At 41.6% G+C, this 26,141-nt stretch overlaps 1 protein-coding gene across 2 annotated transcripts in view; it reads right to left on the bottom strand.

The window, feature by feature from the left end:
- The window catches only part of ca5a (carbonic anhydrase Va), a 62,990-nt gene that overhangs the window by 11,672 nt on the left and 25,177 nt on the right, over positions 1-26,141 (bottom strand). Inside the window, exons 3-6 of one of the 2 annotated variants that reach the window (XM_055649058.1) lie at positions 25,709-25,897; positions 13,039-13,157; positions 4,006-4,101; positions 2,663-2,725 (exon numbers count right to left, since the gene is read on the bottom strand). In XM_055649058.1, coding sequence (XP_055505033.1) covers positions 2,663-2,725; positions 4,006-4,101; positions 13,039-13,157; positions 25,709-25,897 — 467 coding nt within the window. Of the gene's footprint in view, positions 1-2,662; positions 2,726-4,005; positions 4,102-13,038; positions 13,158-25,708; positions 25,901-26,141 lie in introns of both variants that reach the window. The other variant, XM_055649057.1, reaches the window with a different exon arrangement.

The raw sequence follows: 26,141 nt of genomic DNA, 5'->3' as shown, positions 1-26,141 counted from the left end.
ACAATTTCATTGTTCTCCCTGGGACATAAAACAATAAAACACTCTTGACTCTCTTGGACAAAGTGCTGGAGTAAATCAGCGAGTGAATCAGTCTGAGGAAGTGTCCTGATGTCACCTGTTCCTGTTCTTCAGGGGTCCTGACCCGCTGAAGTACTCAGCACTTTGTGTGCTTTTGGTGGATGAAGAAAGCCTCGCTGTTGCTGACCAGTGGCATCGGCACCTAGATCTGAAGATGGGCTTGCTGGTGAACCTTGCGAGTCGGGAGTGGGGTCGGAGGCCAGGACTCTAAACGGCCAGGGAGACGGTGAGAGCTGGGTATGGGTCGGCAGGGAATTTGTCTTTGTGAGACAGTTAGGAGGGAAGATTGAGAGCATAGTTGATTCTTTCATGACAGACGGACAAGACCGAAAAGAGCGCTTGCCACTCGCAACGCCATCTGTGGCCGCTCAGGGAATTTCAACTGAGCTGTCATAATTTTATCCGGATTATAATGGTGGGCGGGCGATCAGTTACCAGAAAATCAGTGTTCAACCTGTACTAATAATTTTTTCAAAAACTTGGTAAGATTTGCAACCTTGAACCACAGAAAACATTAAACTCAGATTCTCAAAAAAAACTTGAAATTGAAGTATAGAAACATAGAAAATAGGTGCAGGAGTAGGCCATTTGGCCCTTTGAGCCTGCACTGCCATTCAATATGATCATGGCTGATCATCCAACTCAGTATCCCGTACCTGCCTTCTCTCCATAACCCTGATCCCTTTAGCCACAAGGGCCACATCTAACTCCCTCTTAAATATCGCCAATGAACTGGCCTCAACTACCTTCTGTGGCAGAGAATTCCAGAGATTCACCACTCTCTGTGTGAAAAATATTTTCCTCATCTCGGTCCTAAAAGATGTCCCCCTTATCCATAAACTGTGACCCCTTGTTCTGGATTTCCCCAACATCGGAAACAATCTTCCTGCATCTAGCCTATCCAACCGTTTAAGAATTTTGTAAGTTTCTATAAGATCCCCCCTCAATCTTCTACATTCTAGCGAGTACAAACCGAGTCTATCCACTCTTTCTTCATATGAAAGTCCTGACATCCTAGGAATCAGTCTGGTGAACCTTCTCTGTACTCCCTCTATGGCAAGAATGTCTTTCCTCAGATTAGGAGACCAAAGCTGTATGCAATACTCCAGGTGTGGTCTCACCAAGACCCTGTACAACTGCAGTAGAACCTCCCTGCTCCTATACTCAAATCCTTTTGCTATGAATGCTAACATACCATTCGCCTTCTTCACTGCCTGCTGCACCTGCATGCCTACTTTTAATGACTGGTGTACCATGACACCCAGGTCTCGTTGCATCTCCCCCTTTCCTAATCGGCCACCATTCAGATAATAGTCTACTTTCCTGTTTTTGCCACCAAAATGGATAACCTCACATTTATCCACATTATACTGCACCTGCCATGCATTTGCCCACTCACCCAGCCTATCCAAGTCACCTTGCAGCCTCCTAGCATCCTCCTCACAGCTAACACTGCCCCCCAGCTTCGTGTCATCCTCAAACTTGGAGATGTTGCATTCAATTCCCTCGTCCAAATCATTAATATATATCATAAATAGCTGGGGTCCCAGCACTGAGCCTTGCGGTACCCCACTAGTCACTGCCTGCCATTGTGAATAGGACCCTTTTACTCCCTACTCTTTGCTTCCTGTCTGCCAGCCAGTTCTCTATCCACATCAATACTGAACCCCCAATACCGTGTGCTTTAAGTTTGTATACTAATCTCTTATGTGGGACCTTGTCGAAAGCCTTCTGAAAGTCCAGATATAACACATCCACTGGTTCTCCCTTATCCACTCTACTAGTTACATCCTTGAAAAATTCTATAAGATTTGTCAGACATGATTTACCTTTCATAAATCCATGCTGACTTTGTCCAATGATTTCACCACTTTCCAAATGTGCTGCTATCCCATCTTTAATAACTGATTCTAGCAGTTTCCCCACTACCGACGTTAGACTAACTGGTCTGTAATTCCCCGTTTTCTCTCTCCCTCCCTTTTTAAAAAGTGGGGTTACATTAGCTACCCTCCAATCCTCAGGAACTACTCCAGAATCTAAAGAGTTTTGAAAAATTATCACTAATGCATCCACTATTTCTGGGGCTACTTCCTTAAGTACTCTGGGGTGCAGCCTATCTGGCCCTGGGGATTTATCGGCCTTTAATCCATTCAATTTATCTAAGACCACTTCCCGGCTAACCTGGATTTCACTCAGTTCCTCCATCTCATTTGACCCCCGGTCCCCTGCTATTTCCGGCAGATTATTTATGTCTTCCTTAGTGAAGACAGAACCAAAGTAGTTATTCAATTGGTCTACCATGTCCTTGTTCCCCATGATCAATTCACCTGTTTCTGACTGCAAGGGACCTACATTTGTTTTAACTAATCTTTTTCTCTTCACATATCTATAAAAGCTTTTGCAATCAGTTTTTATGTTGCCTGCCAGTTTTCTTTCATAATCTATTTTCCCTTTCCTAATTAAGCCCTAATTAAGTATTGTCTAGATGTTCACCAAAGTCCAACATACTAAGATTCACTTTGGAATAAAGGAGGTAAATGATGTGGTGGAAAAATAGAGATAGCAAACTAATCATCCTACTTACCTTATATTTAATAGCTGGTAGAGCATCCACAAGTTTCTGCAGACTATCGTGCCTTCTTCCAAGCTTCCAATAAAACATAATATTATCAACATTTATACAAATCAAAAATAAATATGCTGTCAAATTATTTTAAATGGTACTTTATGTATGGCATGTACCTAGTTACGGTGAAAGTCTTTTTCAGTAACAATCCTACTCTACCTTAGGCACAATCATACTTAAGTACAAGAGTGTAGGAGTCAGAGATTACACTGAGGCAGCGTACAAGGGTCACCACATTTCTGGCACATCTTGTACCCATCAAGTTCAGAGATCTTTGGAATGTTGATTACACTAAGTAGAACACAGTTTCCTTCATTGATCAAATAATTTTAAGCAGGGAGAATTTCTTCCTTCCGATGTGTGGGAATCTGACACAGTCTTGGGAAAGATGAAAAAGGGATGGAGTCTACTTGCATTCAGAGTCTGCTGACTTCATTGCACAAGGATTTCATGAGACTTCTACACAAAGAGAAAATCCAGTAGAATTGATATGATTCTTTTCCAATTAATATCCACAGGCTTGGCCTTGATTGTGAGTAGGGTTTTCGAAAGTTAGGCTGAGAGCCACTGAGGGCGATGTTTAAATTTTCCTTAGGTAGACACAAAATGCTGGAGTAACTCAGCGGATGAGGCAGCATCTCTGGAGAGAAGTAATGGGCGTTTCAGGTCGAGACCCTTCTTCAGACTGATGTCAGTGGAAGGGGCGGGCAAAGATAGAATGTAGTCGGAGACAGTAAGACTAGTGAGAGAACTAGGAAGGGGAAGGGGATGGACAGAGAAAGCAAGGGCTATATGAAGTTTTGGCACGGAATGAGAACTGTTGAGAAAAAAATTTGTTGTGAAAAATCTTCCTTGCTCCTTTCCAGAAATTATAACCACTTGTGAGCCCTGGTTGTTGCTGTCCCCGAGCTAGGGATATGACAGTCAAAACCACCCCCCAGATTTGTAACTCTTCTTAGGTTTTCCCTTCTGATTTCTCAGCACCCAGGCTTCCCACAGGACAAGCCTGTGAGTACAGTTCAAGTAGGCCATGCAATCAAGAATATCAGGGATACATTTCAACATAGCAGTTGAATGGTCAAGAGATCACAGGAAAAAGCGTTACTCGGAGATAAATAAAACACGTTACTTCTAAACGTTCAGATGAATGAATGGTCATCGTTCTGTTAACTCTGTTATCTTAGTGTTTCTCTGCACAAATGCTGCTTGGTCTACTGAGTATTTTCAACATTTTAGAATATGTTATACAAATATTTACTGTCCAAGTATTCAGATTTTCTATCAGTAATTATTTTACTCACCTTTAAAAAAACTCCTATAACTGCAAGGCCATTTTCAGAGAGAACAGCTTCATCACAGTTCTTGTATTTCACTGGATTCCAGTGAACGAGATGAAGCTAAAACACAAACAATAAATGCGGTAGATCATGGTGGAACTTTGCATTTTAACACATTAATACCACCAAACAAAAGAAAGAATTACCTGGTGAAATCAGCATCTGTTAACATTTAATGCACTAACATTAATTTATCACCCATGGAAAACCACATTGGAAGACTCAAATGAAGGACAGGCAGGGAGAGGTTTGTGAATATGGGGATAATGAAGGGCTGAAGTGTGTTTACTTCAATGCAAGGAGTATTGGGGGTAAAGCTGATGAACTTACAGCCTGGATCAGTGTTTGCAATTATGCTGTTGTGGCCATTACGTAAACTTATTTGCTTGAGGGATATGACTGGCAGCTCAATGTGCCAGGATGTTGATGTTTCAGATGTGATAAAGAGGGAGGTAAAAGAAATGGAGGGGTAGTTTTACTAATCGGGCAGAATGTCATGGCAGTACTCAGAGAGAACATGCTCGGCAGTAGACCTCTACTGAGGCATTATGGGTTGAGCTAAAAAATAAAGGAGCAATCATTCCAACGAGATTATGTTATAGGCCACTCAATAGCCAGCAGGAGATAGAGGATAGGTAGACAGATTACAGAAGGATACAAAAGCAATAAGTTCCCCAATATTGACAGGGACTTACTTAGTGCAATAGGGTTAGACGGAGCAGAATTTGTTAGGTGTATCCAAAGAGTTTCCTTAAACATTATGTGGATAGTTTGACTCGAGGACCTTGTATTGGGAAAAGGGATGGGGCCAGGTGACTGATGTTACGGTGAAAGAGCATTTTGGAAATAGTGATCAAAACTCCATAGATTTTATGATTGTTTTGAAAAGGGATTGGTCTGGATGCTGGGATAGGTATTTATTTGGGGCAAGGCAGATTACAATGTCATTAGGCGGGAGCTAAGGAGGGTAGATTGGGAGCAGTTGTTATTGGGCATGTCCACAGCTGACATGTGGGAGTGTTCCAGTGACATTGGGCATGTTCCAGTAAGGAGGAGGGTAAGGATTGCAAGGCATGGGAACCATGGATGACCAAGGAGAATGTAATATTGGTTAGGAAGAAAAAGGAAGTGTATGTCAGCAATATGAAAGTGGCAATCAGATGGGGATATAAAAATGAGTAGGTAGGAAATCGCCAGCTATTAGGAGGCCCATGAAATGTCTTTGGAGAGGCGGATTAAGGAAAATCCCAATGCTTTCTATACCTATGTTAATGACAAGTTGGTGACCATGAAAAATATAGGACCGCACAAGGATAAAGGAGGGTACCTATTCTTGGAGTTGGCGGATGTAGGTAAGTACTAAATTAGTACTTTGCATCTGTATTCACCAAGGACTTGGAGGACAGCAAAATCAATGTGGAGCATAAAAAATGCTAGGGCAGTTTGAGATTGAGAAGGTGCTGAGGCTCTTGAAGAACATTAAGGTGGATAAGTCCAAGGGCCTGATGGGATCTATCCCAAGTTACTGAGGGTGGCAAGAGAGGAGATTGCAGGGGCCTTGACATGAGTTTTTGTTTCTTCACAAGCCACAGGTGTGGTCCTGGAGGACTGGACAGTGGCCAATGGTGTTCCTTTGTTTAAGAAAGGAAGTAAAGAGAATCCAGGGAACTATAGTCAGATGAGTCTCATGTCAGTGGTAGGGAAACTATTGAAGAGAATTCTTTGAGGTAGGATTTGCTCTAATTTGGAAGAGAATAGGGCTAATTAGGGATAGCTAGCATGGCTTTGTACGGGAAAGGTCGTGTCTCACTAACTTGTTTGAGTTTGTTGTGGAGGTGATGACGGAGATTGATGAAGGAAGGCAGTAGATGTTGTATACATGGATCTTCGTAAAGCTTTTGATGAGGCCCCTCATGGACGGCTGATTCAGAAGACTAAGATGCATGGAATTCACAAAGACTTGGTCGTGTGGATTCGGAATTGATGTATTCATAGAAGACAGAAAGTTGTGGAGGAAGGAAAATACTCTGGCTGGAGGTCTGTGACCAGTGGAGTTCCACAGCGATCTGTGCTAGGACGTATGTATATATATCCATACATGTACCCACACAAATATATATATACACACACAGACACACACACTGTCAGAAGATACAGCGGGATATGGAACAGCTGCATAAATAAGGGGTCTGGAATGCATTGTCAGGTGGAGGCAGATATGATAGTGACATTTAAGAGTTTTTTAGATAGACACATGGAAGTGCAGGTAATAGAGGGATATGGTTCATGTTCAAGCAGACAAAATCAATTTAATTTGTCATCCTGTTTGGCGTGAGCATTTATGGGTCAAAGGGCTCCTTCCTGTACTGTTCTATGTTCTATCTACAAAACATTTCACTGTAATGAAACAAATTGGCTAAATGAATAAAACTCCAGTAATAAGGGTTATTTTAATCAAGGAATCAATCCAAACCTTCATTCCCTTACCAATGGCACACCATGGCTGTAACCAGCAGTTTCTTTGTCAAATTTTCTAAAAGCTATAATGTTTACCACTTCTTCCCACCCTGCCTCCTATAAAGACTATCCCCCACTCCTGCCGCCTCCGAACCCACCATGAGGTGATCCATACTTGGATATCCATGATGTCCTCTTTCATTAGGAAACGATGGTTCCCCTCTTCCAACATAGATGAGGTCATCACACGGGTCTCCTGGGTATCCCGTAGCTCTGCTCTGGCTTCCCATCCCTCCAGTTACAACAGGGATAGAGTCCCCCTAGTCCTCATCTTTCATCCCATCAGCCGTCGCATACAACAGATAATCCTCCGCCATTTCCGCCACCTCCAACGGGATCCCACTACTAGCCACTTATTCCCATCTCCACCCCTTTCTGTTCCCTCTGCAACTCCCTGGTTAATTTTTCACTTCCCACTCAAACCACTCCCTTCCCTGTAACTGCAGGAGATGCAATTCCTGACTCTATACCTCCTCTTATGACTCCGTCCAAAGACCCCGACAGTCCTTTCATGTGAGGCAGCAGTTCACTTGCACCTCCTCCAACCTCATCTATTGTATCTGTTACTCTTGGTGTGGACTCCTATATAATCAGCGAGATGAAGGCAGACTGGGCGCTCGTTTCTCTCAACACCTACACTCAGCCCACCTTGACCTACACAATCTCCCAATTGCCAAATATTGTAGCTCCCCTTCCCATTACCACACTGACATTTTTGTCCTGGGCCTCTTGCAGTGTCAGAGTGAAGCCCAATGCAAATTGTAGGAACACCACCTCATATTTTGCTTGGGCAGCTTATGAATATCAGTATGAATATTGATTTCTCTATTTTCAAGTAACCCTTACGTTCCCTCTCTCTCCATCCCTCCTCCACCCTACTCGTCCTGCTAGTTTCATGGTTCGTATCCCTTCATTACCACATCTTCCACAGCCAACAATTGGTAATCGGTGCCGGCTGTGATTTGTTCTGTACCTTTTCCTAACTCTAGATTCCCTCTCCCCTGATTCTGGGTCTGAAGAAGGATCTTGATCCAAAACATCACATTCCTTTTAGAGTCATAGAGTCTTACAGTGTGGAAACAGATCCTTTAGCCCAACTTGCAAACGCCAGGCAACATTTCCCATCTGCATTATTCACACCTGCCTGCATTTGGCCCATATCTCTCTAAATCTGTCCTATCCATGTACCTGTCTAAATGTTTCTAAAACATTGTGATAGTACCTGGCTCCGCCAGCAGCTTGGACCATACACTCAGACCCTTTGTGTGAACAACTTACCCCTCAGATTCCTATTAAATCATCCCCCCCCTCACCTTAAGCCTATGTCCTCTGGTTCCCGATTCCCCTACTCTGGGCAAGAGACTCGATCTATTTCTCACATGATGATTTTCTCCAGAGATGCTGCCTGACCCGCTGAGTTACGCCAGCATTTTGTGTTTATCTTGTTGTCTATCAAGATGGACGACAGCAAGTGGTGCTTGGGAATACCACCCCTTCAAGGAGAATTACACAACAAGCAAACTTCCCAAGCTAGTTCACTGCATTAATTCTGGTTGTGCCAGTAAATTCCAGACATGAATACAAAATCAAAAGCAGGATCCACAAGCACGTGGAAAGTGGATGAACAGGATGTTGAAGCTTACGAAATTCTGTATGAACTCAGGTTTGCAGAGTAGTAAATGGGAGGCTGAATGGTGCGTAGAGCCAAGGCTAAATGGGGAGTTCAGTAACACATTTCATCTATTAATAATTCAAGGATCTGGAGATTACTTGCAAGATTGGATTATTTTTCTTATCTTTCATTTCTACTTAAATTTAATGGTTCACATGCCATTTCAGACAGCAGTTCAGAAACAACCATGTTGCCGTGTCTGAATTGCATTTGGTAAGGCTGCACAGGGACAGCATGACATTGATGAATCAGATGTATTTTATAACAATATTGCATTCTCCTGGTCACCCTTAATTATGTGAGTGTTTTCATGTCAAAGGAGCAGAATTAGACCATTCGGCCCATCGGTTCTACTCAGCCATTCCATCATGGGTTTTCTATCTTTCCCTCTCAACCCCATTCTCCTGCCTTCTCCCCGTAGCTATTGACACCTTTACTAATCTAAGAATCCGTCAACCTCCATTTTAAAAATACCCAATGACTTGGCCTCCACAACAGTCTGTATCAATGAATTCCACAGATTCACCAACATCTGGTTAAATAAATTCCTCCTCATCTCCATTCTAAAGGTACGTATTTTATTCCGAGGCTGTGCCCTCTTGTCCTCGACTTTCCCGCAAATGGAAACATATTCTCCACTACCCATTCCACCCAATGTTCATCATATATTAACCCAATCATCCCCAGGATCATTCTTGTAAATGTCCTCTGGGCTCTCTCCAATGCCAGCACATCCCTCCTGAGATATGGGGCCCAAAAATGCTCACAATACTCCAAATGTGGTCTGACAAATGCCTTATAAAGGTTCAGCATTACATCCCTGCTTTTATATTCTATTCCTCTCAAAATGAATGCTAACATTGCATTTGCCTTCGGTGACTTAATTAACCTTGGACTTATGTAAACAATTCACAATAGTGGCTCCATTTCCTAAATGACTTGTCTTATTGCAATGGAAAGATGGCGAGGGCTTCCCTTCTGCTTCATAGATATAAAAATGCTGCCCAGTTTCATTGCTCTTCCAGTTTCAGCCACTGTCAGTGCGACACTGGGAAGGTGAGGGAAAACAAGGGAGGCAGGAGAGCAATTCCTGGCTGAGTCGCCAACATCTTCCACAAGGTGCACCAGCGAGCCATTCTTCACCAGCTATTGCACCGTCTGGTTGAGCGACTCTTGTTGTGGCTCATGTTGTAGCCTCTGGCCAACAGCGCATTCTTCAGGCTGCAGTCACCGACCGACAGCACGTGCTCTGGCACTGTGCAGCTCCCACCACTCACACCAGCTACTGCTTCTTCCGGTTGGCCGTCGCTTTATCCGCTCCCCCCTCAATTACCACCTTCTCCTCCTCCTCCCCTGGGCATCTTCTTGGCAAATTCCATGGAGAAGGTAGCTTCAGTGGATGGGGGAGCGGACAAAGCAATGGTCGACAGGTATAAGCCGCATCAAGTGAGGGGGAGGGAATCCAAAAGAGATCGAGTGCATCCTGTCAGTGGCATCACTGGATAGAAGGCATGGGTGACGTTTCAGGTCAAGACCCTTACTCAGACCCGAAACATCACCCATTCCTTTGGTCCAGAGATGTTGCCTGTTCTGCTGAGTTATTCTAGCATTTTGTGTCTACCTTCGATTTAAACCAGCATCTGCAGTTCTTTCCTACACATCCTGTCAGTGGCACCAGTCTGAAGAAAGCACTGTCGACCAGGGTCTACAACGTAAGCTGCAACAACAGCCAGATCAACTGGACTGTGCGGCAGCTGATGAAGAAGGGCCTGCTGGTGGAGTTCCCCAGAACATGTGGAGTTCCCCAGGGCTCCATTCTGGGGCCTCTTCTGTTTAACATCTACATGCTTCCACTGGCTCAGATCATGAAAAACATCAAAATATGTTACCATAGTTACGCAGACGACACACAAATCTACATAACAGTATCACCAGGAGACTATAGTCCAATACAAGCACTGAGTAGATGCATTGAGCAAATCAACGATTGGATGAACCAGAATTTTCTCCAATTAAACAAAGAAAAAACTGAAATAATTGTTTTTGGAGCCAAGGAAGAACGATTAAAAGTTAGCACCCAGCTTCAAATGGTAATGTTAAAAACAACAAACCAAGCCAGAAACTTAGGAGTAGTCATGGACTCAGACCTGAACTTCAACAGCCACATAAAAACAGTCACAAAGTCAGCCTACTATCACCTAAAGAATATATCAAGGATTAAAGGACTTATGTCTCAGCAGGATTTGGAAAAACTTGTCCATGCATTTATCTTCAGCAGGCTCGACTACTGTAACAGTGTCTTTACAGGTCTCCCTAAAAAGTCGATCAGACAGCTGCAGTTAATTCAGAACGCTGCTGCTCGAGTCCTCACTAAGACCAAAAAAGTAGATCACATTACTCCAGTTCTGAGGTCTTTACACTGGCTTCCTGTCTGTCAAAGAATTGATTTCAAAATACTACTGTTGGTTTACGAAGCACTGAATGGTTTAGGGCCAAAATACATTTCTGATCTTCTGCTTAGCTACGAACCACCCAGACCTCTCAGATCGTCTGGGACAGGTCTGCTCTGTGTCCCCAGAGTCAGAACTAAACATGGAGAGGCAGCATTTAGTTTTTATGCAACACATATCTGGAACAAACTCCCAGAAAACTGCAGGTCTGCTGCAACTCTCAGCTCTTTTAAATCTAGACTGAAGACTTTTCTGTTTGCCGCTGCCTTTCAGTAAACAATACAATTTATTAATTACCTATACTGCACTGTAACTTCTATTCCTGGTTTAATTCTATTTTAAATATTTTATTTGATTGCTTTTAATTTTGTAATTATTTTATCTGAATAATCTAATAATCGTTTTACATCTAAATGTCATTTTATATGTGTTTCTTTCCAATGCTTTTAATGTTTTATGTAAAGCACTTTGAATTACCTTGTTGAAGAAAGGTGCTATACAAATAAACTTGCCTTGCCTTGCCTTGGTGCAGACCTAGTTTTAAGGTGAACTGACACAAAATGTTGGAGTAACTCAGCAGGTCAGGCAGCATCTCTGGAGAACATGGTCAGGTGACTATTCGGGTTGTGACCCTGCATCAGACTGATTGCCAAGTTACCCCACCACTTTTTGTCCATGAGCTGAGTAACTAATACACAACACCTTTTACATATTAATTAATACCTAATACCTGTATTGGTTAACATGGTATGTTATGAATGCAACTAGAAATCTCTCCAAGTCCTTGCCAAAATTTAACCCTCGATGAATTATTTAAAAACTAAAAGTCTGGCAATTTATGCCACTGCTGTTTGTGGACCTGTGTGTGCAATTTGGTTTCTGTGCTGTGTGATGTTTCAGTTCATTTACTTCTGAAACTGTTAATAGATTATAACGTTTTTTTAAATCTGAAATGTGAAGTTTGTTTCTCTTTTCACAGGTGCTGCTTAATCCGCTGAGTGCTTTCAGAATTTCTATTTTCATTTAAAATAAATGCCATCCTTACTTCGTTCCAAAATCAAACCAGTTAAACATACAAAATAAAATGATCTCACCTTATTCCATTACATTCTACAGACAAGTTCTAGCACAGACAAAAGCACAACCTAAATACCTAATGTGCAAATGTTTACATTGATAATTAATTCTGATTTCAATGTCATACTAATAATAATAATATCTTTTATTGTCATTGCACATCAGTGCAGCTAGATTTAGTATGCAGCTTCCAACCGATGTAAAAGAAAAGTAAAATAAATAAATAAGCTGTGTGACGTGACCATCCGAGGGAGACAGTCCAGGGGGGATGGGGGGCACTCAGCAGGGCCGGTTCAGAGCCGCTATAGCTCTGGGAATGAAGCTGTTTCTAAGTCTGGAGGTTCGGGCGTAGAAGGCCTTGTAACGTCTGCCGGAGGGAAGTAGTTCGAACAGTCCGTTACAAGGGTGTGAGGAGTCTTTATGGATGCTGACGGCCTTCCTGAGGCACCGTGTGTGGTAGATGCCCCCCAAGGCTGGTAGCTGTGCCCCAATAATCCTATGCGCTCTGTGGACGACGAGCTGAAGAGCTCTCCTCTCCGCTTCCGTGCAGCTGAGATACCACACAGAGATGCCATATGTTAATATGCTCTCTGTGGTGCAGCGGTAGAACGTTGTCAGCAGCTGTTGGGGCAGACCAGTCTTTTTTAATGTCCTCAGGAAGAACAGTCATTGCTGTGCCTTCTTGACCAGCGCAGCGGTGTTGGTGGACCATGTGAGGTCCTCTGAAATGTGAGTGCCCAGAAACTTAAAGCTGGACACTCTCTCAACACTTTCCCTGTAAATGGAGATTGGGGCGTTATTCTCCATTATGGGACCTCCTGAAGTAAATAATCAGCTCCTTGGTCTTGGAGGTGTTTAGTGACAAGTTGTTACGTGTGCACCAGTCCGCCAGGTTCTGCACCTCCGCTCTGTATTTTGTTTCATCACCGTTGGTGATCAGCCCAATCACTGTTGTGTCGTCTGCAAACTTCACGATGGTGTTGGTGTCGAATGCAGGAACACAGTCGTGAGTGAAGAGGGAGTAGAGCATGGGGCTCAGTACACAGCCCTGTGGTGTGCCGGTGCTCAGGGTGATAGTCATCCTATGATACTGGCCTTTCATGATTACTTTTTATGGTAGAATCTGCACCCTTGCTTGCCCTGTTGTTTGCATGTTGAACAGCATAGAGGAGGAAAACAAATTCAATGTAATATTTTTCAGGCAAATTCTCTTCAACTTTTCTCAACCAAGCTTTTGAAATAAAATTTTGGGGAACAAATGTGGAAGTGTCAAAAACATACCTCAGCAGGATAGAACTGATTATTAATTGTGTGCTCTGATCCCCGATCATTTTCAGCACCCCAGTGAAAATGGAATTCCTTCAATCTGTATTGGTTTTTCAGTGGTCCATTGCTAATAACTACAAAACAAAAATGAAAAAATTCCAAAAACCATTTAGATAAATATTGTTGTCATTATTTCTTTAAAAATCATTCATATCAGTGCAGATGCAAAATGAACCAAAACACTAGGTATATTTGGCCTGCCAACATGGTGTTGCTGATGGATTATCTGGACCTGTACATACAGAGCGGAAAAGAAGATGAAAGTTACCGATCACCTTCTCAAGAATTAAATGTAGCGCACAGGAATTGGCATGCTAAATTAATTACAGCTTGCATTATTTCCCCTAACATCACTCTGCCAAGTTTGAAATAAAAAACTAGCCATTTCATCCCATTTGTTGTATAAATGTTGTATAATATACTGAGTAGTGAGTGACATGCCTGGACAGTGGATGTGGAGAGGATGTTTCCACTAGTGGGACCCGAGGCCAGAATAAAAGGATGTACCTTTAGAAAGGAGACGAGAAGGAATTTCTTTAGTCAGAGGGTGGTGAATCTGTGGAATTCATTGCCACAGATGGCTGTGGAGGCCATGTCAATGAATGAAGATTGACAGATTCTTGATTAGTAAGGATGTCAGGGGTTCTGGGGCTAAGGCAGGAGAATGGGGTTGAGAGGGAAAGATAGATCAACCACGATTGAAAGGCAGAGTAGGCTTGATGGGCCGAATGGCCTTATTCTGCTCTTAGAACCTATGAATTTATTACAAACCACGTCAGAACATAATTTTGTGATATGTATTGCAAGACAATGCATTCAAAAATAAACCATGAAGAATTACTCTTGGATTTTCATTTAATTTTGTCAGGTGATGAATTCTTAAAAAAATAGATTACTACATCAAACACAAAATAGCTCCTCAATTGTCTTTCGAAAACCACACAACTTACATTAGGAACCAGATGGTTGGAAAAAGGAACAGCCTGTGCTTACATACAAAAAACACGGCTAACATTCAGGCATGAGGTGATCGGTGGCAAGCACCATTCATGCTCTCCGTGCAAAGCAATTACCAGCACGAACAAAACACGAACAGTGTGTTTAAGCAACAATACTGCTCTTTCAAATGGAATGATCTTTTTCATGCTCCCCATTATCAAATGTTTGGCACTGATCATTGACCAGAAATTCAGTTGGGCCAGCGTCACAAGGCAGAGGCCAAGTGTCTGATTCACCTACTGGTTCCCCAAAGCCATTCCGCCATCTACAAAGCACTTGCCTAGATATATGCAGTTTTAACAACTCTCAAGCAGTACCGCAATTAGATTCCCCCAACCTCTACACTCATTAGTACTCGGATCACCAGCCCAAACATGCAATTCCTCAAAGTGCAGGTTGTAATATGTACCACCAGCAAAATGCAGTTTGTCAGCAATTTCAACACCACCTCCAAAATACATAACCACTATCACCAAGGTTTTGGTCAATAAATAACTGGGAATGTCATCACCTCTATGGCCCCTTAAAATTTTAGCATTCCTTCATTATCTCTAGAGTTGAATCCTGTAACTCCTCTGCCCAACAACAGTGGAGACTCTTATATTCAATAAAGCTGGTCGTGAACATCCCCTACATTTTTGACTAAATAGCAAAGGGAATGCCGTATAAAGTCACAGAAAGCAGTCATAATAAACAATTTATTCAAATGGCAGTGGGTAGACAATAAATCACTGTTTTTTATTGACTTGGATTTAGGTGTACAAAATAAAATGTCAACATTTGCAGATGACATAAATCTTGTGGATACGATAAACACCGAGGAAGATAACTACTGACTGCAGATGTAATTTCAAGAGACAAACGTGCAGCAATATGGTGTCACCCAGAAAGAATTTAACAGAATATAGACTAAATATTCTATGGGGTTCAGCCATAAATCCAAAAAGTGACAGTTCTAATGAGATTCTGGAATAATACAAGAATGAAGTACAAAAATAGGATGATTACCTTGGCAAGACACTATTTAACCTTGACTGGTGTCCTGCATCCAATGCTGGATATCACAATTTAGAAAGGATGCACGAGACCAAGATGATTAAGGACATTTTAATTATAATGTTCTAGGGATTAGGGATTGCAGTTACAAGTTACAGAAGAAAGTGGGTCTGTTCTCCTGCTAGATACAGAGGTTGAAACAATATTTGATGGATGTGTCCAAGATTATGACCAGTGCATGGAATAAATAGAGAGATTGTTCACATTAGCAGAGTTCAAGAACCAGAGGGAACCAGTGGGGGCAAAGGACGTATCTCAGTCACAGAGCTGTACAGCATGGAAACAGACCTTTCGGCCCATCTTGACCATGCCGCCCAAGTTGGCATATTGGGCCAGTCCCATTTGCCTGCATTTGGCCTATATCCCTCTAAACCCTATCTATCCCTGGTAGATATCCAAAATGTATCCACAAGTCTTTTAATAATTGTATCTGTATCTGCATCTGTAGCTTCCGCTGGCAGTTCATTCCAGATAAGGACCATCCTCTGAATGGAAAAAGTTGTCCCGGAGGTCCCTCTTAAATCACTTCTCACTCGTCTTAAGCCTAGGCCCTCTAGTTTTTGAAACCTCTACCGTGGGAAATTGACTGTGAATGTCCATTTGTAGAAACAAAGAACTATACAAACTAGTTAATACACAAAAGGACACAAAGTGTTGGTTATTACAGAAGAAGAAGACCCAAAACATCACCCATCCATGTTCTCCAGAGATGTTGCCTGATCTGCTGAGTTACTCCAGCACTTTGTGTCCTTTTATGAGCATTCATTTATCCATGCTCCTCATGATCTTCTACAAGTCAATAAGGTTGTCCCTTAGCCTCCTATGCTCCAAGGAAAAATGTTCCAGCCTATAACTCAAGCCCGCAAGACCAGGTAACATCCTGGTGAATCTCCTCTGCACCCTTTCCTACTTAATGCCATCCCTCCATTAATCTTAAGAAAAAAACTGTTATATGGAACATGGTATTAATTGTACACTCTCTGCTTGAACCTATTTATGTGGTGTGTGAACATAATACAAAGGTTAAATGCAAAGAGGTTTACCTTTATTGAGAAAACGATTCCCTGAGCATGGTCATGGATTCAAAAATCTATTAACATACACATTGACTTCATAGTTTAATTAAAGAAACTGACCACACTGGGTCTCAAGAAATAGGAGGCCTCTTTGTAAAAATGAGGTACCGCAGAAATTGTGTTGGTGGAAATCACCTGGTCCGCAGTCACCATGAAGAAATTAACTTCCAAACAATTAACACGGAATGAGGAGTTTGTTTTCTACCAGCCTAATGGGGTAAGATATCATTTTTGGCTTCATGCTGGTAACTTAACAAAGCAAAGAGAATCGTGGGTAAAGTATATGAACTTAGAACCTTGATCAGTGTTAGGAATTATGATATTGTGCCATAATGGAGACCAAGTTGTGAGAACAAAATGACTGGCAGTTCAACATTCAGAGCTTTGTTGTTTCCGATTAAATCTTTCCCCTCTCACTTTAAACCTATGTCATCTGTTTCTTGATTCCCCTGCCTTAGAAGGTATTTGTTAGGTGTATCCTAGATGGCTTTGTAAAACAGTATGTGGACAGTCTAAATTGAGGATGGACCATATTGAACCTGATATTGGGGAAATGAGCCTGGCCAGGTGACTGGTGTTTCAGTGGAACAACATATTGGGGATAGTGAACAAAAGTTTTAGGATTGTTATTAGGCAAATGACATTGTTATGAGGGAGTTGCTAGGGAGAGTAAATTGGGAGCAATTAGTAAATTGGGTGCTATTGGGAAAGTCTGCACCTGACATGTGAGAATAGTTTATAGACCAATTGATCAAAGCTCAGGACTGGCCTGTTCCAGTAAGGAGGAGGGATGAGGATGGCAAGGTAAAAGAACCTCGGACGACCAATGAGGTATTAAATGGTCAAAAAGAGATGGGAATTGTATAGTTAAGGCTTAAGAAGATAAAATTAGACATGGCCTTCGAGGAGACACAAGGAACAGCCAACGCTGGTTTACGTAAAAAGACAATGTGTAGGAATAACTCAGAGTCATGCGGCATTCCTGGATAACGTGGATAGATGACGTTTCATGTCGGGATACATCTGAAGAAGGGTCCCGAGTTGAAACGTCATTTATCCATGTTCTACAGAGATGGCCTTTAGGGAGTATAGAGAAAGTAGGAAAGGACATGTAGATAGAAACATAGAAATTAGGTGCAGGAGTAGGCCCTTCGAGCCTGCACCGCCATTCAATATGATCATGGCTGATCATCCAACTCAGTATCCCGTACCTGCCTTCTCTCCATAGCCCCTGATCCCCTTAGCCACAAGGGCCACATCTAACTCCCTCTTAAATATAGCCAATGAACTGGCCTCAACTACCCTCTGTGGCAGAGAGTTCCAGAGATTCACCACTCTCTGTGTGAAAAAAGTTCTTCTCATCTCGGTTTTAAAGGATTTCCCCTTTATCCTTAAGCTGTGACCCCTTGTCCTGGACTTCCCTAACATCGGGAACAATCTTCCTGCAAGATAGATGATTAGAAGGCCCAAAAGGGTTCATGAAATGTTTTTGACGAGTTAAAACAAATCCTAAGGTATTTTATACATACAGTAAAAGCAAAAGGCTAACCAAGGATAAAGCAGTGATTTTGTGCTTGGAGTCAGAGGATATGGCAAGGCACTAAACGAGTATAGTACTTTGTATTCATAGGTGAAGAAAATTGAGGACAATAAGATCAGTATGGGGATCACAAACATGCAGTTTAAGATCAAGGTGGTGGTGTTGGGGCACATAAAGGGCCTTAAGGTGGAGAAACTGATGGGATCATGGGTTAAGAGAGCAAGAGAAGAGATTGTTTTACTTTTTTGTTTTAGAGATGCAGCGACCTACCGAATGCTGCACTGACCAGTGATCCCCGCACTTACACTATCCTACACATACTAGGGACCATTTACACTTATTCCAAGCCAATTAACCTACAAACCTGTACGTCTTCGGAGTGCAGGAGGAAACGGAAGATCTCAGCGAAAACCCACGGGGACACAGGGAGACAGTACAAACTACATACTGACAGCACCCGTAGTCGGGATCAAACCCAGGTCTATAGGCTGCAAGCGCTGTAAGGCAGTAGCTACCATTACGCCACCGTGCCGCCCATTGCATGAGCCTTGGCGAAGATCTTTGCAACTTCTCTAGCCACAAGCGAGGTCTGGAAAGACTGTAGAGTGCCCAATGTTGTTCCTTTGTGTAAGATGGGAAGTAGAGATAATCCAGTGAATTATAGGTCATTGAGCTTGAGAGGATTCTGTGGGAGAGTATTTACTGCCATTTGGAAGTGAATGGGCTACTTAAGAACAATTAGCATGGCTTTGTAAACGGCAGATCATGTTTCACCAACTTGATCGAGTTTATTTTCAGGAGTTGGCATAGGTAATTGATGATCATAGAATGGTGAATGTTTTCTACATGGATTTTAGCAGGGCATTTGATAAAGTCCCCAATGGTAGCATGATCCAAAAGATTAAAACGCACAGGATTCACGACGACCTGATTGTTTGGATTCAGAACCGGCTTATCATATGTGGTCATGAGTTCTTACAAAAACAACAAGAGGCTAAGTCTGTTAATCATTGTACAAAATCGGTTTCTCTACTGCTAATGTTCAAACATAGAATCTGGCTGTGTTGAAAACATATGTGGATTTCTGCTCTTTGAAAATGATTTCATTTGCAATGCAAAATGAAAATTAAGGAAAGTTAATTTGGTTTGAAAAGTTATGACATTTGTTCTTTAAAGACAGAAATTGATGTTCTGCCTCCAAACTCTAACCGATCAAAATTTCAGAAATGACACACAATGGCCTTTCTGCCCTGGGCCTCCAATAAAAACAGAAATACCTGGAATTACTCAGGAGGTCAAGCATCACCCGTGGATAGAGAACCAAAATGATTGTGTCAGGGTGAAAATCTGGTTGTCACTTTACCTATATGTATGCAATTGTTCCAAATGACCTTCAACCTGAAAGGTTAACTCTTTCTTTACAAAAGGCTACCAACTTACATTTTATATTCCAGATTTCCACCATCTACAGACTAGATATACTAAATTGCATAAAAGTGAGAAAAGAGACAGTGCCGATGAGACCAATGCATACTGGTACAATTATCTCCAGGTAATCTTTGCCAGATTCTCATGTGGATTTAAAAGATAAAAATTACAATAATGTTCAATTAAACTTTGTTAAATGTTATTCTCATCATGTGCACCAGCCAGTTACGTGTTCAAGGACACAATGTTAAAACTGCAAACTCACATGGTCTGATAACATCTGTTTATTAACCAAGTACATACAAAGTTAATTATACATATCACAAGTAGTTTCATAGTTGTGGATAGATAGATGGCTTCCTAGATTAATCATCAAAACTAACGGGACACAAATATTTTGCAGAATGCATGAATCCTTTGAAGCCTAACCAACCCATGAATCTTTTAAAGATCCATGTTGACTGCACTTTGACATTGATACTAAACTGCATTAAGAAGTTCATGTGATAACAAAATATCCTAATGCTGGAAATGCCCAGTAAGAGAGTGAAAAACAGAGTTAATATTATTGGCCTGCTTTACATAAATTGTTAAAGCCAGTTATCTGAAAATGCTCTCACTGTTGAATCCTGAACATTGTATAGCATGTTGGGACGGCACAGTGGCGTCGCGGTAGAGTTGCTGCCTTACAGGGCCAGAGACCTGAGTTTGATCCCGTTTACAAGTGCTGTCGATATGGAGTTTGTATATTCTCCCTGGGTTTTCTCCGGGTGCTTCAGTTTCCTCCCTCACTCCAAAGATGTACAGGCTTGTTGATTAATTGGCTTTGGTAAAAATTGTAAATTGTCTCTAGTACTGAGGATAGTGATAGTGATCGCTGGTCAATGTAGACAATGTGCTGAAGGGCCTGTTTCCCCGCTGTATCTCCAGAGTCTAAAGTCTAATGTCCAGTTAGAAACAGTCAGGAGGCCCTGTTCATCAAGTTTGTATTGGATTTTGTTGTAACAATGAGAAAAACTAAAGACAGACATTAGAATAGGTGCAATGATGAATTAAAGCGACAACAAATAATACCAAAAGTTGGGAATTTGAGCAGTAGTTATTTGGAAGATTGATCAAATCTTGAGGCATCAAGTTGTGATCTGCAACTGGAAACCTGCCATTGTAAAAGTCACAACCAATTATGAATGGCCATTACAAAACAAGATAATTAAGGGCACAATAGTATACCATGGAAAGATTAGTGAATGAAAAAAAAATCAACTTTATTTCATCTTAGTTATTTTCAATAAACAGCAAATATTTGCCATTTTGTCATAGGATCATGGAGTCATACAGTGTGGGAACAGGCCCTTCGGCCCCACTTGCCCACGCAGTCCAACATGCCCCATCTACCTATGTTTGTCCCATAACCCTCTAAACCTATCCTATCCATGTACCTGTCCAAATGTTTTAAACGCTGTGATAGTACCTGCCTCTGGCAGCTCATTCCATATACCTTTTTCCATACACACTTTGTGCGCCTTAGGTTCTTATTGAATCTTTCCCCCCCTCACCTTAACCCATGTCCTCTGGTTTTTGATTCTCCTACTCTGGGTAAAATACTAGTTATAAGATTTCCCTTCATCCTCCTGTGCTCCAAGGAATAAAGTCCTAGCCTGCTCAATCGCTCCCTATAGCACAGGCCCTTGAGTCCTGGCAAAGTCCTCGTAAATCTTCTCTGCATTCTTTCCAGCTTAACAACATCTTTCCTATAACAGGGTGACCAACTGAACAATATAATTCCTTCATATTACATTCTAGAATCTCCCATCTACATATTTTCTCTTTCATGTGATGTTTTCAGAATTAAGTTAGTTACCAAACACATTTCTGTCAGGAGCATTAGTCATTCCATGCATTTTAATTCAGCTTGTTCAAAAATTAAATATCTGCATTTTTTGGAACTATATTCACAACATATTTTGCTAAAAGCTCCAAAAGTTATACATGTATTTTATTAATTAATACATACCTAAATTTTGGGTGATAATGGAAAATCAGTTGAAATTGATAGCAATTTTCAATTTTGTAGCTGTATCTTACCGCAACAATTCCCTGAGCTGTGATCCAGTACATCTAACATTAAAGGCCTTTACTATGAAAATTAACTAACTCGAGCTGCAAAATGAATTCAAGGTACTTACAGCCCCACTATAAAATATTTTGAACATTAATGCTAAATTACACGAACATTAAAGTGAATTTTAATGGGCTGCTCAGCAATGTGCAAATGATCTAATCTTCCAAATCTAATTCTTGAAATGTAACTTTCTTACATCACAAGACATGTGGTTAAAATGGTTCAAATCTATAAGTATGTACATTTGATGTTGCATAATATTTAAATGTGTTCCAGATTGCCTGCCAATTAAGTCCTTTAATCTGTTTGGCTCAAATGATTCCTTTTGATCCCGTCTCCATCAACACCCGTTGGCGAAAAAAGGAAAGTCAGGGACTGGGATGGCACACATCCAAAAAAAAGAATTAATCCTAAATAGAAACTAAAAACACTGAAAGCATATTTTTCATCTTGTCTGGCTCTCTTTTCCTAGTAAGCTAACCTTTGCTTTCTCCCTCAATTTTTCCCTGGCCACTTGAGTCATACAGAACAGAAACAGGCCCTTCAGCCCAACTTGCCTTCGCCAACCAAGAAGCCACATCTACACGTCCCACATGCCCAGTTTGCCCCATATCTTTTAAACCTTTCCTATCCATCTACCTATCCAAATGTCTTTTAAATATTGTTATAGTTTTTGCCTCAGCTACTTCCTCTGGCAGCTCATTACATATGTTAGAAACATAGAAAATAGGTGCAGGAGTAGGCCATTCGGCCCTTCGAGCCTGCACCGCCATTCAATATGATCATGGCTGATCATCCAACTCAGTATCCTGTACCTGCCTTCTCTCCATACCCCCTGATCCCTTTAGCCACAAGTGGCCACATCTAACTCCCTATTAAATATAGCCAATGAACTGGCCTCAACTACCTTCTGTGGCAGAGAATGCCACAGATTCACCACTCTCTGTGTGAAAATTTTTTTTCTCATCTCGGTCCTGAAAGATTTCCCCCTTATCCTTAAACTGTGACCCCTTGTTCTGGACTTCCCCAACATCGGGAACGATCTTCCTGCATCTAGCCTGTCCAACCTCCTTAAGAATTTTGTAAGTTTCTATAAGATCCCCCCTCAATCTTCTAAATTCTAGCGAGTACAAGCTGAGTCTATCCAGTCTTCATATGAAAGTCCTGACATCCCAGGAATCAGTCTGGTGAACCTTCTCTGTACTCCCTCTACGGCAAGAATGTCTTTCCTCAGATTTGGAGACCAAAACTGTACGCAATACTCCAGGTGTGGTCTCACCAAGACCCTGTACAACTGCAGTAGAACCTCCCTGCTCCTATACTCAAATCCTTTTGCTCTGAATGCTAATGTGTGAACCGATTACCTAAATGTACTGTAAAGGGCCTGTCCCACACGCGATTGCTTCAGCACCCGGTCTGGGGGCTACATTTTGGGGTGGGGTGGGGGGGACATCCAGGGGGGATTTTCAAGTGCACCCCATTAAATTTGCCCTGGTTAAAGGAGGTTTCGGACCACCAGGTGGTGGATCTGTAATTCTTTTGAACAGATGTGTTTTAAGGACTGGTAATGAGGAATAGGTTTCAGATGAAAGGGCCAGAGTTTAGAGATGAGTGGGCCTGGCTTTTAACGCAGAGGTTTCACGTTCACCAGTTATAGGAGAGGTATTAGGCCATTCGGCCCATCGGGTCCACTCCACCATTCAATCTCTGGCTGATCTCTGCCTCCTAATCCCATTTTCCTGCCTTCTCCCCATAACCCTTGACACCCGCTCTAATCAAGAAGTTGTCTATCTCCACCTCAAAAATGTCCACTGATCTGTGTCTTCCTCCACAGCCGTCTGTGACAATGAGTTCCACAGATTCACCACCCTCCGACCAAAGAAGTTCCTCCTCACCTCCTTTCTAAAAGAGCGCCCTTCAATTCTGAGGCTGTGACCTCCAGTCCCAAACTGGAGGTCACATGTTGCCCCTCAGATTCCCATTAAATCTCTCTCCTCTCATCTTAAAACCATGTTCTCTGTTTCTGGACTCCCCTACTCTGGATAAAGAACTCTGTGCATCTACCCTATCTGTTTGTACTAATGTAATACAGAAGGAATTTCCACTGCCAGACTCATCGTCCCCATTCCTTAAGAATTCCACAGGGAACATTATTTCCATGACTCCCTCGTGCACTCTATCTCCATGAACCAGTCTCATTAACTTTCTAAGGAACTGTGAAAGTTACACCATCTTCCTTTGAACCTCACCCCTTCTCACCTTTCAGGCTCCCAGAAAGTGCTGCAAGATGAAGCAGTATTTAATTACAATCTGAAGTATTGCTTTAGAGCTTATGATTTCCTTTCTTCTACATCGGAAAAGCAAATACTGATTGAATTACCTTTTTGCAGAACACCTTAATTAAATCCCAACCGCCCAGTCAAATGTGGCTTTAATTCTCTGAATCACTCACACTTTGATCAGTCATTGAGCCTCTATGTTATTCCCACAAGGAACAGTGGGAATACCAGAACTGAACACAATACTCCAAATGTAGCCTTACCAACATCTTGTACAACTAAAACATAACTTCCCACTTCAATACTCAACTCCCTGGCTGATGAAGGCCAGCAAGTCTTCTTTATTAATGTATCTACTGAGATGGCATTTTCAGGGACTTGAATTTCCAAGATCTATGTTCTACAACATTCCCCAAGACCTTACCGTTCACTGTGAACATCTTGTCCTGATGGTTTGAATTGCCAAAATACAACACCTCACTCGCGTCTGAATTAAACTACCATTGTTCAGCCCATTTGCCCAGCTGATCAAGATCCCGCTGTAATTCTTGATAACCATCTTCACTGTCTACGATACCAAGTATTTTAGTATCATCTGAAAAGTTATTTATCATGCCTTGTATATTCGCATTCAAATCATTGCACTAGGGCCAGCAATGATCCCTAAGGCAAACCTGCAGTCACAGGCCTGCAGTCCCAAAATGGGTTCCCACCACCATTCTCTGCTTCCTACCATAAAGCCAATTTTGTATCCAGTTAGCAAGCTCTCCCTGGATTCATGGAAACTTTTTTGCAAATGACTTAATGCTGTAAAAGACATACACTTAACAAAGGGGGAAGCTTATGGGGAAAATACATTTTAGCATAAATGTAGCTAAAATTATGAGCTTGGATTTTCAGTTTTATCAAAAGGGGGAAAATTCAAAATTTACCTGTGAAAACATTCCATAAAGCAATCGTGAATTTATATCACATCAGGGCCATACATAAACTATTGATAAAAACATTTTATACTTGAATGATTGCAGCTCAACATCATAGGTGCTCGCTGCCTTCTATTGGAAAGTAGCAAGAAAAGTCATCCAGCCACACTCTGCGCCTGTCACCCGATTACACACGTGAACTGTCTATTAGCAAGCATATCTGCTGTTGTTGTTGCTTGAAATAATCTTGTTCCACAACATTTCCAGGTGGAGCAATTCTAGCCATGGATCTTGACATCCAAGCGTGGAACATCGTATTATTTAGGTATATGGACCACATACAGTAAAGGCACAAGTTGAGTCGCATGTTGAAGGGGTTGACTTTGGCTCTAAATTGTAAAAATGTTCTAATTTGCCTTAAATCAAGATGTTTTTCCATCAAAACGGTCAAATAGCGAGAAGCAGCCGGAGGCTATTAGCACTGTGGGGTTGCTGGCAGTTACAACAACACTTGCAGTAAGTTGAATGCAAAACAAGGGAAACTCCTCCAAGCAAGCTGAAATACAAACCTGAAACGTACCAGACCCATACAACAAACATCGTACAAATAATTCAATTACAAAACATTACAAAATCCTACCACAACCAGAGAGCAGTACCTCATGGTGACCCTTGGACTATCCTTGATCAGACTTTGCTGGCTTTTCCTTGCACCAAACGTTATTCCCTTATCATGCATCTATACATTGTAAATGGCTCGATTGTAATCGCGTTTTGTCCTTCTGCTGACTGGTTAGCATGCAACAAAAGCTTCTCACTACACTTGACAATAAACTAAACTAAACTTCAAATAAAACAGCATCTTTGGGTCTGCTGAAATTGTCTGACATCTTTCAAATGGTGAACTCTGGCAATTAATATTGTTAATGTAATTTCTTCTGATGTTTTATAATTCACCGAATTAATACACAGTACGTTTTGTATCCTGGATCTGGCAGGAAATTACATTTAAAACAGAAGGTGCTGGAAACATTCAACAAGTATGGCAGTAAAGGTGGAGAAGCACATGGTTAAATGTTTAACTCAATATTCTATCAGGAAGGTAAATAATACTTTGTAACTTTGCCCCAAAGCTATGTGACCCTTACTCTCAATGTATCCTTTTAGACATTAACAACTCAAGAGTATATAATTCCTCTTACCCGAGTTGTCTTTGGAGTCTTCAAATTCCACCTGGAAAAAATAGCCGTTGTTTCTGATTCGAAGGCAACTATTTGGGTCATACGAGATGTGTAAAGGCTCCAGTTGTGCATCATACACACTCCTGACAGAGCTTAGGTCAATCGGAGATTGCCGGGCCCCGTTTGAGACTGGTGTGCAATTCTGCCATTCTTCTGGGAAGAAAGATGAATGAAAACATTGAATCTGAGGGTAACCGTCAGCAGATCACAGATGGTTGCTTCCTCGAATAAACGTATGAAAATTGCTGACAGTACGCACAGATGTAACGGCAGAGGCAAACCAAATTAACTTAAAATACATTTTAAAATCCAAACTTTGGGCGAGACGCTAGTTTAATTGACTAAAAAGAGCATCTCAGAATTAGACTACTCGAATAATATTGAAAACAATGTA

The sequence above is a fragment of the Leucoraja erinacea genome, chromosome 17 (assembly GCF_028641065.1).
Source record: "Leucoraja erinacea ecotype New England chromosome 17, Leri_hhj_1, whole genome shotgun sequence".
Classification (NCBI taxonomy): Eukaryota; Metazoa; Chordata; class Chondrichthyes; order Rajiformes; family Rajidae; genus Leucoraja; species Leucoraja erinaceus.
This window is presented reverse-complemented; position numbering and strand designations above follow the sequence as displayed.